At 42.3% G+C, this 17,894-nt stretch overlaps 1 protein-coding gene across 1 annotated transcript in view; it reads right to left on the bottom strand.

The window, feature by feature from the left end:
• Positions 1-4,857: 4,857 nt before the first annotated feature.
• The window catches only part of LOC103554209 (zinc finger protein 432-like), a 29,632-nt gene continuing 16,595 nt past the window's right edge, over positions 4,858-17,894 (bottom strand). Inside the window, exons 6-9 of the mRNA XM_070559536.1 lie at positions 9,240-9,338; positions 8,738-8,864; positions 8,362-8,457; positions 4,858-6,347 (exon numbers count right to left, since the gene is read on the bottom strand). Coding sequence (XP_070415637.1) covers positions 5,017-6,347; positions 8,362-8,457; positions 8,738-8,864; positions 9,240-9,338 — 1,653 coding nt within the window. The 3' untranslated portion in view covers positions 4,858-5,016. The remainder of the gene's footprint in view (positions 6,348-8,361; positions 8,458-8,737; positions 8,865-9,239; positions 9,339-17,894) is intronic.

Below are 17,894 nucleotides of genomic sequence, written 5' to 3'. Positions count from 1 at the left end.
CATTACAAAGCTAATTATAGAATCACCAGTATTTTTGAAAAGTGACTTCTTGAAAGGATGAAATATTGATCTCCAGAACAGTATTTGTAATATGATCCTCTTATGGCAAAAATTCATAAACATATGCATTTCAAAATTTTGAATGGCTTAAGTAAAACATATTTGGGGTTTGGGCATGGAGATGGAGAGAATCTTCACTAAGTTTGTATCCACTAAATTCTAATGAAAAGATTTTATTAACATAGCACCAAAATGTAGTGCCTTCTCCACTCCCACAGCTCCTCAAACTCAGCAACTCTAAAAGTAGAAGTCCTTTTCCCCTCCAGACTGACGTTCCCTTTATTCTGTTTCTCACCTAGCAGTCACTATTACACAATAAATCAAGAATGGAGAGTTATCTGGATTGTAGGTTACTGGAGGTTGATGTGAACAGGTCAGAGGATCAACCCAAAACATAACCTATGTGTCACTGTCACACTGGCCACCCATTCCTGTAAAAATAATTCCTGAACCAGCCCCTCTACCCACCCTCATTGCTTTAGTCCATTTATTTCAATTACTACTGAATATGCCACTTCACTGGCCCCTACAAGGAGGTGGCTCACCAACCACCTCCTTTTTTCTATACCACAACCATCTTTATTTTTTATACCCTCCATCAAACCCTGAATTCGTTTATTAATTACAGACTAGAACCAGATCTCAAGAGAATGCTTTTAAGGCTGTACACAAGCAAACACAAAACAGATTCTCCCTTATCATCTTCCATTATTCTGTCCTCTCCAAATGCCTGCAGTGTCACATGCTCCCAGGAATTTGCAAATACTTTCCCTTCCTTGAACTGCTTGGCACAAGGAAGCAATGAGAGAATATTAGATACTCTAACCGTTCTTTCACGAGTCATTTTAGAGGCCACTTTTTCAGATAGCATTCTGGAATACCTTCCGGGTCGGTCTCAATTACAGTAATATAATTCTTAAATATAAAATTGCAACTATAATAAGTGGTGCTAAGGATAGGAAGTATAGAAAGCATCCAATAGAGGATATAGAGAAGCATCTCTGTACAGGGATGACTGAAGATCATTTGTCTTCCTAGACCATCATTCTCTGCTGACTTGAGTGCCCTCCAAAATGGACTATGAGTTCCTCAGACAGAAACTCTGCAATATTTTTGTATCCCCAGTGCTCAGAACAAAAACTTGCACAGAAGGCTTCAATAATGGACTATTAAATGAGTACCTGAATTTGGCTTACAGGATAGTCTTCTCTTCCTCAGTTCCCTGCTAGGTGCTATGCTGCTGCTCGGCGATAATTAAATACAGCAGAGGTACAAGAGAGTGGATATAGTGTGCTGCTTTTTGAAAAGAAAAGGGAGAAAAAATAAATATCTACTTGCTTGTATTGACAAAAGAAATACTGGAAGGACTCACAATCAACAAGTTTACCTGTAGGAGGCAGATGGTCAAGGGAAAACTGGGGCTGAGGACTGAGAACAGGCTAAGAGTAAGACTCATAAATGCACCTTTTTATACAGTTTTAAGTTTTGAACCACATGCCTATGTGACCTATTCAACAATAGGTTGACCTGTTGTTGTGACCAATTCAAACGATTTCAGTCAAATCCAGATGGGGAATACACATCTAAATACAGGAAATATAAAACTGCAAGTCAATAAAGCGATTAAAAGGAGAGGAACATGGTTCTGTGGAGGGCCAGAAATTGGGGAATTTGGCCTAGTGAGGGAAAGCTTCACTGAAGAAGTCTTCATTGACGATGAAGGATGGAGAGACCCAGAAGATGGGAGGAAAGAGGGACTCCTTCCTTACCAGGACTGATAATACTTTTCTTAACTGCCTGTTTCGCAGGCACTGTTTTAACTACATCTACTTCCCACGACAAACCTGTGAGGCAGATATGATTTTACAGATAAACTGAGACATAGGTGAGTTAAGTAACTTGCTCAAAGGCACATAGCTTGGGCCGGCAGGGCAGGATTCAAATCAGGGAGTGTGACATCAGGACCCACTATTCAAGGCGAAGGGTGATCTTTATTGGAACCATAAGGAACCTGAGTGTGGTAGCAGGCTTAGGTGTACACGAGGCCTTGTTCACCTGGGGATGTCAGGCTCTGAAAAGGGAGCTCAGCACTCGGCCCTCAAGGCTCAGGGACTGAGCAGTTCCACCAGTGAGCCAACCTGACCTTGCCGTGGCCGGAAGTGGACATCAGAGGGTCTGGTTACTGGAGCACTCATGGCTGATTCTTTGCTGGAGAGTATCTGTCTTGAATCCATATCATTATAATGTGAGAGTGGTGATGGGGACATATTCCAGGATTTAGGGTGAATAGGTTCAAAATTAGGGGTGCATGAGGCCATTGTTAAAAATGCACAGTCCTAGACTCGTCCCAGAGGTTCTGGTTTAGGAGGTGAGAGGTATGACTCAGGAATTTGCATTCTTCTAAGTTTCCCAGAGAACCTGAGGCAGGAAACATATCATAGAAAATCATTAGGAACAGTCCTGGAATGTTCTCTGATTATGATTATGATGGGTGACTCCCCTCTGTACTTTGTTCTTGGCTCAAATTATATCCGGAAAAGCCTTCCCTTGGGGAGGGTGTAATCTCCCATTACTACCTACAGATTACTATAAATTACTATCTATTACTAGGCCTTATTTTCCTTCATAAGACTTACCACTTCCTGATACTATGTAATCCATTTACTGTCTCTCTCCCTCTCTAGACTGTAAACTCCGTAAATGCTCTTCCTTCGCTGTTTTGTTCACCGGTGTATCCTCAGTGAGTAATAAAGTGCCTCACATAGTGATGGTGCTTTAAAATATTTCTGGAGGAGTAAATTACCCAAACCCAGGATTGCAAGTGAATTCTGAGACAGCCACAACATGGCAAATTTCCATTTCTATTCCTATGAGTAGGACTCACTGTTTGTAACTGGGGTATCATATCTTCATGGGATCATGGGAAAAAACTCTGGATAAAGGAGAAGGCGAAGACGCCACTCCTAGGACGGTGGGAAGGAATGAGGGAGACAGAAGTTGTATGTCTCAACTCAGCAAGTCACAGAGAATCCGGGATCTTTAAACAGCCACTCTCACAGGTGACAGGCCTGTGGACAAATTTAAGAATTCAACTCCAGGGGCAAGCCTGGTGGTGCAGTGGTTAAATGCACATGTTCCGCTTTGGCGGCCCGGGGTTCACCAGTTCAGATCCCAGGTGCAGACATGGCACTGCTTGACAGGCCATGCTGTGGTAGGCGTCCCACATATAAAGTAGAGGAAGATGGGCACTGATGTTAGCTCAGGGCCAGTCTTCCTCAGCAAAAAAAAAAAGGAGGATTGGCAGCAGTTAGCTTGGGGCTAATTTTCCTCAAAAAAAAAAAAAAGAATTCAACTCCAAGACATTCCAAAAAGATCTCACCTCCTCCCACTTCCTGTACTCTCCAGAGCTTCTCATGTTGCTTTTTGTTCTGTTTACTCTAGGAATCAGTTTCCTTTTCTGCCTTGTCCCTTTATAATCAGTTATTAAGTCTATCTGATCCCAAACAAAAACCTTTTCGGATGACAATTCTGTTCTTTAGAACCATCTTTCCCTTCAATGACAAGATACACTTTGATTAGCCCATTAGTTCATTCATTCACTTTCCAAATCTCTATATAACTAGGATTTTTCCTATGTGATGGAAAATAGAAAATCATGGAAACCAGCACTCTCCAATAGAACTTCCTGGTATAATGAAAATGATGATAGAGCTCTCTCTCATTGTCCCACTGTTTGGCTCATTGCGCTGTCCAATTCTGTAGCCACTAGTCATACATGACTGTTGAGCACTTGAAATATGGCCGGTGCCACTGAGGAGAGACTGATTTGTCATCTTACTGCTTTTCAATTTTTTTAAACATTAAAAGTTAAGTAAAGTGATAAAATTAAGGATTTTATAATCTCCTTGTGGAGATAAGAAATGTACATTTAAAAAATAACTTGTGTTGGGGCTGGCCCCGTGGCTGAGTGGTTAAGTTTGCGCGCTCCGCTGCAGGCGGCCCAGTGTTTCGTTGGTTCGAATCCTGGGTGCGGACATGGCACTGCTCATTAAACCACGCTGAGGCAGCGTCCCACATGCCACAACTAGAAGGACCCACAACAAAGAATATACAACTATGTACTGGGGGGCTTTGGGGAGAAAAAGGAAAAAATAAAATCTTTAAAAATAATAATAATAACTTGTGTTCTATGGTGATTAACTACCATTAGGAAGAGTCCTTCTCAAATCGTCCCAAATAATATGCTCCTTCAATAATAAACTGTCATATTCCTTTGAACCAATTACTCCATGTCCATTTCACTTAATACAGATATTAACATCCTCTCACTAGATTAGTTGCAGTGTAGTGATACCACTCAATGATAATCTGACTACCTCAGTGCTCTCTCTAGGAGACCATAGGCTTTTTCTGTTTTGATCACCACTCTATCCTTAGCTCCCAGCACACAACCAGGTACAAAGGAAGTAATTGACAAATACTCGGTAAATGAACGATTGAGTCAATCTAAGGCTGTTGTTTCATAAGTCCCTCTGCATAATATAAACTTCTAAGAGTTTATGGTGGCCAGCCTAAGTTTTCAATTAATGCTTCACTTTTGCCTGGGGAAAATGAATTAATATATACATGCCTTATATCCCACCATCCAATATTAGCCCTTTGCTGGTTTTTCATTCATAGCAACATTCTAGATATAAATTATCTTATATGTTTTAAGAATTCACTTATTTCCTCCACTTAGTTGAACTGACACAATAGAGCTATTGATGGATATGTGTTTGGGTTAGCATCAGATTATGCCTCTGTATCAATGCATTTATTGGAGAGGATGAGGATGTCAGGTGTTCTTAGTCTCAGCATTTATACAGTTTCTCTCAGTAGATATGTTTTAGCCATAATATGAGCTAGAAATTTTTGCTCAACCTTTTTCTACACCAGATGTCTCTGAGTTTTTTCCTACTGGTTTTCCATGACATAAAATAAGACGTAATTGATCACTGAAGGCGCAAGCACATTCACTGCATTCATAAGGGTTCTCTCCTGTGCAAACCCTCCTGACGGTGCACATCTGGCCACAGGGTGTCCCATTATGACTACATTCCTGTCTGCTAGGAGCCCACTGATGTTTAATGATGTCTGAGGGACCACAGAAGGCACTTGCATAGTCACCATATTAACAAAGTTTTTCTCCTGCAGGACAACACTGGTCTGTGATACCCTGTGACTCTCAGAGGAAGGATTCTCCACCTTGACTGAATGAATTTTCTGATGTTTATTGAGGACTGACTTCCCTCTGAATGATTTCCCACATTCACTGCATCCATAGGGCTTCTCTCCTGTATGAGTTCTCTGATGTATAACAAGCTGTGACTTCCCGATAAAGGCTTTCCCACAGTCACTGCATTCAAAGGGTTTCTCCCCTGTGTGAATTCTTTGATGTTTAATGAGACCTGTCTTCTGGGAACAGGATTTTCCACATTCACTGCACACAAAGGGAGTCTTTCCTGTGTGAAATCTCTGATGTGCTATGAGGCATGTCTTCTGGCTGAATCCTTTTCCACATTCATTGCATTTATAAGGTTTCTCACCTGTATGAATCCGGAGATGTACCATGAGATTTCCCTTCTGGATAAATCCTTTCCCACATTCACTGCATATAAAGGGTTTCTCTCCTGTGTGAGTTTTCTGATGTATATTGAGCCGTGATTTCTTGAGAAAGGCTTTGCCACATTCAGTGCATTCATAAGGTTTTTCTCCTGTATGCATTCTCAGGTGTTCAGTGAGCAAGAACCTTCTGGAGAATGCTTTCCCACACAGACTACACTGATGGGGTTTCTCTCCTGTATGAAGATTCTGGTGATCAGTAAGCCAAGACTTCTTGATAAAAGCTTTCCCACATTCACTGCATACATGAGGTTTCTTTATTTTTTGAGTTTTCTGATACTTAATGAATTGACACTTAGTGCTGACGAGTTTTTGGCTCTCAGGGAATTTAGTGTCAGTATGAAACTGTTCATTGTTAGCATGGAGAAAGGATTTCCCATCTCCAGTAAGCTCCGCAGAGCTCTTTGTTTCATAGCTTCTGCTCTGGTTAAGTAAAGTTAAATTTGATTTCATACTTTTTCCCTGTACGTCAACTAGGTCATGATTTTGCCTTAACACCAAATGAGTTCTGCTCTTATGAAGAGAATTTTCAAGTGTGTCACGTTCATGCCATTGTTCCAGTCTATCCTCCATACTTTCTTTTTGTAAGTGTTCTGGCACATGATCGTCAAGTTTCCAGATTTCTAGGAAAGAAAACAATGAATTATTCTTGAATAAAGGTATTTTTAAAAATACCTTGATGTGAAGTGTCTTTATAGTGATGACCCTATGCGTGTAAATAAAACTTCCTGTTTAATGTTCCTTGTACATTGGAAAAAGCAGTAATAATGAATAAATACAAATTGGGCTGCTTTCCAAACAAGGCCTTGCAAAACATGCAGAGCCTGTAAAATACAAGCAGTTCACTGTGAGCGGCACACCACAGGTTGGAGGGCCACCTCATCCAAACTGGTGAGGGACACACTCATTCATTGCACACATCCTTACTGATGACTGCATGTACCAGGCATACTGCCGGCGTTGGGGATACACAAGCCTATTCCTCACGTTTACAGAGCCTGCACTGCAGTTTGGTAAAAATATTCAAAGGGCAAAGAGAGCACAAGGAAAACAGGTTGTGAAAATTGCTGGGAACGAGCAATGGAAATGGGGAGAGGAGGAGGAAATAAGTAACATTTTGGAGGACGCGAGGCATCACTGGTGGATCCAGTGTTGAGATCAGCATGGGGGGAGTGCAGATAGTGACACAGCAGAGAGCTCCAGGCACATCTACAGCCTAGACTTACAACCTACACTCAGAGAGGTGTTCCCTTTCCATAAAGAGCAGCCCCAGCCCCAGCCCCAGCCCCTACTGTTACAATTACACTGACTTAATTTCATCACCCCCATAGATTACTTTTTATTAATTTTATGTCTCCTCTTAGAATGAAAGCTCTTGGTCCATTTGTATGCTTTTTCTCCCTGCTCTTGCCCTCTAGCATACACTAGGCTGTCAAAAAATAATTTATAAAGGAATGAATCAAGTAAGCAATCACATGTATGGAACAAGTTGGGGAATTTAGGAGAGAGGATGAACATCTGTGTGAACAAGATAATACTCTATCACAGAGATCACTAAAACAATTTCATGTTATATTACAGCAATGTGGTTAACTGGGACTTAATGTCATCAGAAGATCATGGGATAAAAATGAAAGCTCTCAAAAAACGAACACAATGGTAACATCTACGAGAAACTAGAGGAAAGATCAGCTTACTGAGATTACTACACAATTCCTTAAATACACAAAGGAATTAATTCAAAGTAGGCAAGAGTGACGATCTGGTTTAGGCTGGAACTGAGAATGTAGGATGTTAAAATCTCTTTTCTGGTTAAAATACATCATGAACAGCAGAGCCCTTTAAAGAAGGAAGCTCTGCAGGTGGGGAACATTTGAGATAATGACTGGACGGCCAAGATGTAAGATACACAGGAGTAAAGGAGAACCTAAACTTAACGAGGGTTTTCCAGGGAGAAAGATGATTCTAGATCCTTGCAGTTACTGGGAACTCAGGAGAGTTGCCATCAACATGAGTAAATTACATAGACCTAAAGTCTGTGGTGGATGATGTTGGGGAGATGGCCATTTGGGAGTCTTCTCCAGTGAAGAGAAGGAGCTTAGCTTAATAGAATGAAGAAAACTCTGAAGGGTTAGGAAATTGATGAGGAAATGGAAAACAGAACCTTTGGAGAACCTCAGTTAGGACAAAGGCACAGTGAAGATCAGTTTACTTTGGGGGCACAGCATCCAAGATGGAGTGGATGTTAGGAAGGGAAATGAACATTAGCAATGGGGCAGAAAGGTGCAATAGTCAGAAGACAGTGAGGAATTCAAAGTTTTCTCTGGAGAAAGGCCTTGGAAGGTGGAATTTCATAGCAAGGAGGTGGGAGAGTATGAGGAAGAAGGGAAACATTCTAGAATCCTAGGAAGAAGAAAGTATGCAAACAAACAAAAAATCAAGATGTAGATAAAGAAGGAACAGATCCCAGAAGAGATAAAGGGATAAACTCCTACAAAGAAAAAGAGGACTCACACAGGAGAGACACAGGGGGAGGACTGGTGACCTATCCTCAAACCCCCTTCACCGCTGTGACTCTTCTCTGAACCACCAGAATGTGATGTCCACAGCCTGCCCCTTGCGGGTTCTCTCACTCACCTGAATGGGTTCGACAGTGGATTTCATCTTCCATTGTCCATGGTGGTTCTCCTTGCACCAACCTGGAGAGTGCGTGTGGTCTGCTGGCTTGATAACCTGTTGGTGGGAAATACCAGAAGAATTAGACACACTGAATTGGGATTGGGGTCTGTGAATGCTGCAGAATGTTGTATTTGAAGACAAAAGAATTTTCACACTTACAAAGTAAAGGCTTTCTCTCAGGAGAAAGGAGAATGTACCCACTTCTCAGGGCCAGGGAGGGGACTAAGCATCTACCACTTCAGAGCACCACAGACACTCCAGAGCTTTCAGAGGCTGAGAATGGAAACACCACTGACTGGGGACCCTCTGAGTGACACAGGGGAGCTGTCCTCACCCACAGACACCAGGTTGCTATAGTTCTCCAACATCACGTCCCAGTACAGGTCCTTCTGAGCAGGGGCCAGGAGCTGCCACTCCTCCCTGGTGAAGTCCACAGCCACATCGTCAAATGTCAGGGGTTCCTGTAATAACAGTGCTTCTTAATGAAGTGATGTCCTTTTGATGATATGGAAGAAATGTTAAAGTTTTCTGCTTATTTCCACTTTATAGGTTGCATCTAGATATCCAGTGGGGTTTTTATCTTAATATATCATTGAAGAAGCAAATGCCTAATAAAATATTCTGTAATTGTGCAGTCATCCATCCATTCATCAATGAGAAGTTTCTACAATGTGTAGAAGTTAAATCTTGTTAACCTAGAAACACCGCATTCATATACATATGACAGACAAAAGATCTATTTATGCATACTTTTCAGATTAAGGGAAGTGATTTGTGACAGGGCTCTAAAAATCCACTACGGAACAAAGGAAAGAATAAAATAAACCAAAAGTCACCTGGGCCTCGATCATTTTCTCCCCTTCTCTGAAAATAGCTGGCAGTGTAGAGGCTCTGTCTTTGTCTTCCGGATCTGCTCTGAATTCCTGTTCAGAAATCTCAGTCCTCAGTCAAGTGAGTCCCCAGAAATACTGATACCAAATCCTGTAACTTCTTCCTCCTTCACATGATTCTCTTCCTCCTGGGGAGTCAGGACCTGTGGGCTGAGGAGAAAATTCAGTCTGAGTGGTGCATTTCCTCTGGGCCCAGACGCCTCACTGCTCCTGAGCACGCACCTCCACACAACAACCACAGTATTGCTAAGTGTCCCTTTATTTGGTACCCAGGAGATTTTATACTTCTGACCAATAAAGCCTAAGGTTCTGAATGTGGTGGAGGTAGCCTTTATCTGTGAAGTTTAAGTGGGGTGACTGAAGGCAGACAAGGGAAATGAGATCCACCCCAGCGCCATGCCTCAGGAGCAGGTGAATCTCAGGCACGTCAATTATACAAAACACACCATCTGGAAGGAGAGGATCTGGGCACTGTTTCCTTTAAACCACGTGTGCAGGCCAGCCCCATGGCACAGTGGTTGAGTTTGAGCACTCTGCTGCGGCAGCCCAGGGTTTCGCCGGTTCGGATCCTGGGCGCAGTCGTGGCACCGCTCATTAGGCCACGTTGGGGCGGTGTCCTACATGCTGTGGCCGGAAGGACCCACAACTAAAGTATACAACTATGTACTGGGGGGCTTTGGGGAGGAAAAAAAAAAGCAGGAAAAAAAAATAAAAATAAATAAATAAATTAAAAATAAATTAAAAAAATAAACCATGTGTGCTCAGGGGCCTCTTCAAACATTTTTGTACACCTCGTGAGTTCACACATTTCAGTTTGAAAACCAAGGAACTGGGCAAATCTTATAAGCAATAATGATAATATCTTAGGAGGTTTTAAGTACATAAAAAACTAAAATACACAATAATAGTATATAAATTAGAAGTAGATGGTGAATGAAGCTGAAGTGCTCCAAGATCCCTGTATTGTCAGAGAAGAATGTAAAAGTACTAATTAACATAAGAACTTGACAAAGTAAGATTCCATGCTATATGTAATCTCTATTGTCATGATGAAAACTAATAATTTTCTTGAAGTATTAATTTGCAGTGCTAGCAGAAGAAGGAAATGTAATAATAAGAAACTCATCCACAAGAAGGTACCATTCTGCTATCAATTAAAATGTGTGTGTTTTTTTTAACAAACCACCAAGCAATTCTGCAACACCAGCTGGGTACCCTACAATTCAACTCATTTCGGACACTATCTACCTTGAGGGAGGGTCGGCTCCCACAGGGTAAGAGCTCAGTCCTACAAGACTGCCCCCCACTTCCTACCTCAGACACAAACACAAGCCCAGGTTGTCACCTGTGCTTCTGAACCAATCAGCTACAGAATGGAGGTTCCAACAACCCCCTCCTTGAGTTGACTGATTGGCTAGAGCACCTCACAGGACTCAGAGAAACATTTTACTCACTGTATTTACTTATTATAAAAGGATATAACTCAGGAACAGCCAGATGGAAGAGATCCATAGGGCATGGCTAGAGCACCTCACAGGACTCAGAGAAACATTTTACTCACTGTATTTACTTATTATAAAAGGATATAACTCAGGAACAGCCAGATGGAAGAGATCCATAGGGCAAGGCATGCGGAAAGGGTGGGGAGCTTCCACGCCCTCTCCAGGCGGGCCACTCTGACTACATCGCCACACGTTCACCAACCCGGAAGCAATTTCACTGTGAAACACACAGCTAAGATATATATCCCTCCAAATATAGGGCACATTTGAACCAGAACACATGGACAAGAATTTTCACAGCAGTATTACTCATAATAAGCCAAAGTACAAACACTACACATTTAACAAATAGTAGGAAAAACTGACATATATTGAAATGGAACGCTATGAAGAAACTACACCCTCTGCCCAGCTTGCAGGCTAAGAATGCTTTTTACATTTTTAAAGGCTTGTAAAACAAAAACAAAGAGGCATATGTGAGAAACCTCCTGTGGCCTACAACTCCTAAAATATTTACTGTGTAAACATTATAGAATAGGTTTGCCTGACCCATGTTACAGAGCAAAAAAAAAAGACACCTATGTGCAAAAACATCAATGATTCTTAGAATTATTGAGCAAAAGCAGCCTGACATAAAAACATGCATGATGACAGTGTAGAATGCATAGGAGAAATAATAAAATACATGGTGACCAAAAAAAATGCATGATGTATAATGACATTGATACATAGTTAAAAATAGGCACAACTAAATAAAATATAATGATGAGAAATTAATTATACGATAAAACTATAAAGAAAAGCCTTAAAGTGCTTGGTATGGAGAGCAGGATGGTAATTACCTGTGGGCGTGAGGATGTCATATAATTGGGAAGAGACAGAGCACCACTGGTGCGCTGGCAATGTTCCATTTCTTGACCTGAGCAATGACTATTCATAGATATATTGCTTTTATACTGATGAACTTGCAGATCTTTTAAATTAATAAATGAAAGAGCTCAACAATACCAAAACCCTGTTATTTGAAAAGACCAGTAATACATACATATTTATAGTGAGATAAATATGTACACAGGCAAAAGAGAAAGTGCAAATAAAGAATATAAGGAATTAATGGGGGATATGACTCAGATAAAAATCCTGACTTTTTCTTCTCTGAAAGAATACTATGAATAACTTTACGTCGTTAAATTTGAAATCCTGGATTAACACTCCTGAAAACATGTTAACTCCAGACAATAAAGCAGGTGAATTTTACACGTAGGCAACAAGACAAAGGTGTGCACTACCACACCACTTTTCAACTCTCTTGCAGAGGTGAGCCAATGCATTGAGACAAGAATAAGTTATAAACGTTAGACAATGGAACAGAAAATTAAGGTTATATTCAAACAGTATCATCATCGACATGGAAAAAAAGATTCAAGGAATTTCTTATTTAAAAGAGAAAATGCTCCTCCAGAAACCGCCAAGCAGACTTTCACATACATAACTGGCTAGGACTGCACCATATACCTAAGCTCATTCCACAGCAAGTCAGTCACTAGCAGCGGGAACTGGAACCAGCAGGAATGACTACGACCAACTCGGACTCACTAACAAACTAGGATATGGGTCACTGCCGGAGGGATGAATACTTAACAAAACGGAAATTCTGCTAACAAAGAAGAAAATGTGTTGATGTCAGACAAATAAGCAACAGAGCCCACTACCATATATTAAGAGGTGCGCGCAGGCGTTGGCAAGCATTTTCTGCAAAGAGACAGGTACACATTTTCGACTTTGCGGGCCAAAGACTCACTTCTGCCTTTGAAGGGCGAAAGCAGCCATAGACGATACATAACGGACGTGCGTTGCTCCTTTAGTCCCTCGATCTGTAGTCAGTCAACTCCTGAATTAAAGGCTGAAAAAGAGATGCTTTCGAACTACTGCCCTGGGAGGTACCTCCTCCTGTCCCCGCCGCCGAAGTTGGAACTTCAACCCAACCACCAGCCGGGGGTCCTACGCGTGCACAGCTTTAGCCCTCACAACCTGTCTGTGCCGCAGACACTGACCACACACCTTGTATCAATCCGAAACGTGGACCAGACACCCCGACCCCAGCATCACTGAGCCCCATATTAAATCCCCAACCTGCACCAGACACTGCGATCATTGTGAACACCACCCACATTCCCTACAAGCGGGGTGATCGCAGAACCCCACAGCCTGACCGTCGGGACAAGGGCGTTGATCTCCAGAGAATCTTAATCGTTGTACGGACGCCCAGGGCACGCCGACCACACACAGACGCGTCCGGTTCTCCTCAAATACCTCAAATCAAGTTCCCATCGGGTCCCCTGAAATGCCTCCACCTCGGCGCCTCCACCCTCCCCCCGTGCCCGGCAATAAGTCCACGGGACCATACTACACCAAGCCCAAACGTCAATCTGTGAGAAACAAAGCCCCCACTGTGACAACAAACTTCCAGCGATAAAACCACATACTGACCTGTTTCCCCAGACCCAGTAGGAGAGTCTAAGCGTTGTACTTCCGTAAACTGTTCGGACTTCTGGACCGGTCGCCCCTGTCGGCTCCGTCTACGGCAGCCGATGTGGGTCTTAAGTATTTGAAGTAACGCGGACTAGTGGATTTCCCTCTTGTCCCTCGGAGGCAATATGTCCGCGCCCAGCTCGCCGTCACATGGGGGCGGCCATGTTGGGACACCTGACGTACAGGAGGCAAGCGGCTGGATTTGCCGCCAGTAGCCGGGGTTGGCCGGAAGGTGAGAAGTCGCTAGAATTGTCTCATTTTCTGGCAGTTGGACTTTTGCAGAAATGGCTACATTTTCAGAGTCTTGAGCTTTACAAGGCGAATATGAAGCGGGCTAAGTTCCTTTGAGCGGGCTCCGCGGAGAAGTAATATGGCCGTGGCGCATGTTATCCACTCTGCAGTCAGAAGAAAAAGTTTTCAAACGGACAAGTAGGAGTGCAGTTGCTGGTGTAGCAGCTGAGAACACACTCCTAAAAGGGAAAAGATAATACATCCCTTAAACGGACAGCCATGAGAAGCCTTCTGGGTGGAAACTAGTTTGCAGGAAGCTGTTTTTAACAACAGAAAAAGATTTCCAGAAACTGGTATGGTGTGAGGCTGGCCGTCGCCAACTAGGGGAAAAGAGCGGCTGGAACGAGCCTAAGTTGTGACTGGGGTGGGGACTCAGGAAAAGGCCACTAAAAGTGAGCTCAGTAAAAGTCTGGAGTCAATGGGAAGGGCACAGCTACAACCCATCCCATTATTATATGGAGGTGGTGATGGGGACAGTAATCCAGGGTTTATGGCAAATATGCTCAAAAATAGGTGTGCATCAGGCCATTACAAATGCAGAGTCCTCACCCGTTAGATTGGCAAAAACATCCAAAACCAAGAGCGACAAATGTTGGAGAGGTTGTGGAGAAAAAGGAACCCTCATACACTGTTGGTGGGAATGCAAACTGGTACAGCCACTATGGAAAACAGTATGGAGATTTCTCAAAAAGTTAAGAATAGAAATACCCTATGACCCAGCCATCCCATTACTGGGTATCTATCCTAAGAACCTGAAATCAGAAATCCTAAGAGTCCGTTGCACCCCTATGTTCATCGCAGCATTATTTACAATAGCCAAGACGTGGAACCAACCTACATGCCCAGAAACAGATGATTGGATAAAGAAGATATGGTGTATATATACACAATGGAATACTACTCAGCCATAAAAAAAGACAAAATTGGCCCATTCACAGCAATGTGGATGGACCTCGAGGGTATTATGTTAAGCGAAATAAGCCAGTCAGAGAAAGACGAACTCTATATGACTCCACTCATAGGTGGAAGTTAACATATTGACAAGATCTGATCGGTGGTTACCAGGGAAAAGGGGCGGTGGGAGGAGGGCATAAAGGGGGAAGAGGTGTACCCACAACATGACTAACAATAATGTACAACTGAAATCTCACAAGGTTGTAATCTATCATAACATTAATAAAATAAAATAAAAAATGCAGAGTCCTCTTTTCCAGCTCCAGAGGTTCTGGTTTAGGAGGTGTGAGATGTGTGGACAGATTTGGGGACCCCTCTCCCTGATCTAACAGGCGAATGTAGCAAGAAACTGCAGAAGCTTTTAATCAGTACAATAAAATCCAGGCTGTGCTGTGAAGCAGCCGTGCGGGCCAGCTTCAGCCTGTGTCAAATGACCTTGCAACCCCCACACCTCACGACTGAAGATGTCAGCTGGACAGATGCACAACAGGAAGAGAGAAAGGGGTACCTCACTCTCACATTTCCCAACCGCATGTCTTAGAGATGGAGGGACAAATTAACGACCCTGGTCCCTGCCTCCCTCCACACACATAACGTCAGCCTCTGAACTTGTTTGATGTATAACCAAGAAATTCTTGTTTATGTTGCCTTCAATGGATAACGTAGAGGAAAGCCCAGATGTACTCTATCCTTTTTTTTTTTTTTACATATATGATATCTAGTTTAATGCTTTTTCTCTTTTCCTCTTCCCCTCACGTGCACTGTTTTGTGCAAGAGACATAAGCTGCACTTAAAACTCACACACCTCGGAGCAGTTCCATCAGAGCCCTCTGTTGAACTGTTCTCCTGGGGTTCAAATTCCTCACGCTGATTATTGAATAAACTCCTTCACTTTTATCATCTAGACTATTTCACTCGACAGGTGTGACTCCGGAATTTGCATTCTTTTAAGTTTCTCAGAGAATCGGAGGCAAGAAGTCTGTCCCAGACAATCTTTAGAAACAATCCTGGAATATTCTCTGATTACAAATATGATGGGTGCCTCCCCTTAGTACTTCGGTCTTGGTTCAAACTATATCCTGAAAAGCCTATGAAGGGGAGAGGGGAATGGAAATAAAGCCTCCCCCATTACTACACATAAATTACTATTACTAGGCCTTATTTTTCTTCATAGGACTTATCACTTCCTGACATTGTGTGATCCATGTACTGTCTCTCTCCCTCACTAGAGTGTAAACTCCATAGACCGTCCCTTGGCCCGTTTTGTTCATTGACGTATCCTCAGCGTGTAACGCAGCGCCTTGCACGGTGATGGTGCTTTAAAATACATCTAAAGGAATGAGTTGTCCAATAACCCAGCATTTCAGGTTGAATTCTGAGACAGCTACAGAATGGCAAATTTCCAATTCTCTTCCTATGAGTAAGATTCACTGTTTGAAACTTGGATAGGGGGATAACTATGAGATAGTTAGGAGATTAAGGGCAAGAACTGTGGATAGAGAAAAGTCAAGAGCCCCACTCCCAGGAGAGGGAGGGAATAATGAAGAGAAAGCACGTCTCAATTCAACAGCTAACTGGAGCTGCAATCTTTGAAATGGCGACAGCCGGTAAGGGTGAGTCCTATGGACAAATACAAAGATTCTTCTCCACGACATCCCTTAGGATCTCAACTCCCATCTCTATACTCGCCTCCATTCCTAGAGACTAAGATTCTTGTCTTCCTTTTATTCTATTTACTCTGAGGATCCTTTTTCTTTTCTGCTCTGCCCAGCCTGCATGCAGTCACTGAGTCTCTAATTACACACAATTGGGAGGGAGACAACTGTGTTCTTTAGAACTGCCTTCCAATGGCTCGTTCCCTTCAATGACAAGTTACTCTCAGAGTCCAATAGCTCCTTCATTCACTTTTCAAATCAGTATCTAATTTGTTTTTATTTTTCTGTGCTGAGAAATAGAAAACCATGTAAATCAGTGCTTTCCAGTGTAACTTTCTGGGCTGATGGAAATGAGGACAAATTTCTCTCACTGCATACATACCTTTCAGCCATATAGTTAGCTAAGTTTGCTCATCGTCTGCTGTCTAATGAGGTAGCCACTAGTCACATATTACTAATGAGGACTTGGCATGGGGTTTAGTGCAACTGAGGAACTGATTTTTTATTTTGTTGTAAAAACTTTAAAATTTAAATAGCAAAAAATTATCAAAGAATTTTTAATCTACTTGGAAAGATAAGACATGGGCATTAAAAAAATAACTTACATGTATACAAAGGTGCTTAAAGTCCATTAAGAGGAGTCCTTGCCCACCCTCAAAATAATATACCCCTTGAACAAGAAATTATCACAGCCCCCTGAACGTTACTCCCTATCTGCTATGGACTGAATGTGTCCCCCCAAAATTCATACGCTGAAGCCTAATCCCAAATGTGATTGTATTAAGAAGTGGGACACGTGAGAGGTAATTAGGTCATGAGAGTGGAGCCCTCGTGAATAGGATTAGTGCCCTTATAAAAGATGTCCCAGAGAGCTCCCTTGCCCCTTCCCCTATGTGAGGACACAGCAAGATGACTATCCTCTATGAACCAAGACACAGGCCCTCAATAGACCGAATCTGCTGGCACCTTGATCTTGGACTTCACAGCTTCCAGAACTGTGAGAAGCAAATTTTTGCCTTTATACACCACCCATGGTATTCTCTTACAGCAACAAGAAAAGACTAAGACAATGTCTGTTTTACCTAGTGTAGTTATTTACATCCTCTCACTAGGTTAGCTGGTGTGTACAGGTATCACTTAAAGATAGTCCGACTACCTCAACGCTGTCCTCAAGAAACCATTGGCTTTCTCTGTTTTGGTCACCACTGTATCCTCAGCTCCTGGAACAGGACCCAGTACAAGGAAGTATTTGACAAATACTTAGGAAATGAATGAATGGATTCAATCTAAGGCTGTTGTTTTGTAAGTCCCTCTGCATAACATGAACTTCTAAGAGTTATGGTAGCCATCCCAGTTTTCAATTAATGCTTCACCCTGGCCTGGGGAAACTGAATTGATATATACATGCCTTAAATCCCACCAATCCAATATTAGCCCATTCCTGGTTTTTCATTCATAGCAACATTCCAGACACAAATTATACCTTTTAAAAATTCACCTAATATTTCCACCTCTTAGTTGAACTCAGGATTCCTTTATTCGTTTAATTGACACAATAGAGCAACTGATGGATATGTGTTTGGGTTATCATCACATTATGCCTCTGCATCAGTGCAATTATTGAAGAGGATGAGGATATTAGGCGTTCCCAGTCTCAGCATTTACAC

The sequence above is a fragment of the Equus przewalskii genome, chromosome 9 (genome assembly GCF_037783145.1).
Source record: "Equus przewalskii isolate Varuska chromosome 9, EquPr2, whole genome shotgun sequence".
Lineage (NCBI taxonomy): Eukaryota > Metazoa > Chordata > Mammalia > Perissodactyla > Equidae > Equus > Equus przewalskii.
Note: the sequence above shows the minus strand (reverse complement) of the source record. Positions and strands in the feature narration are given on the sequence as shown.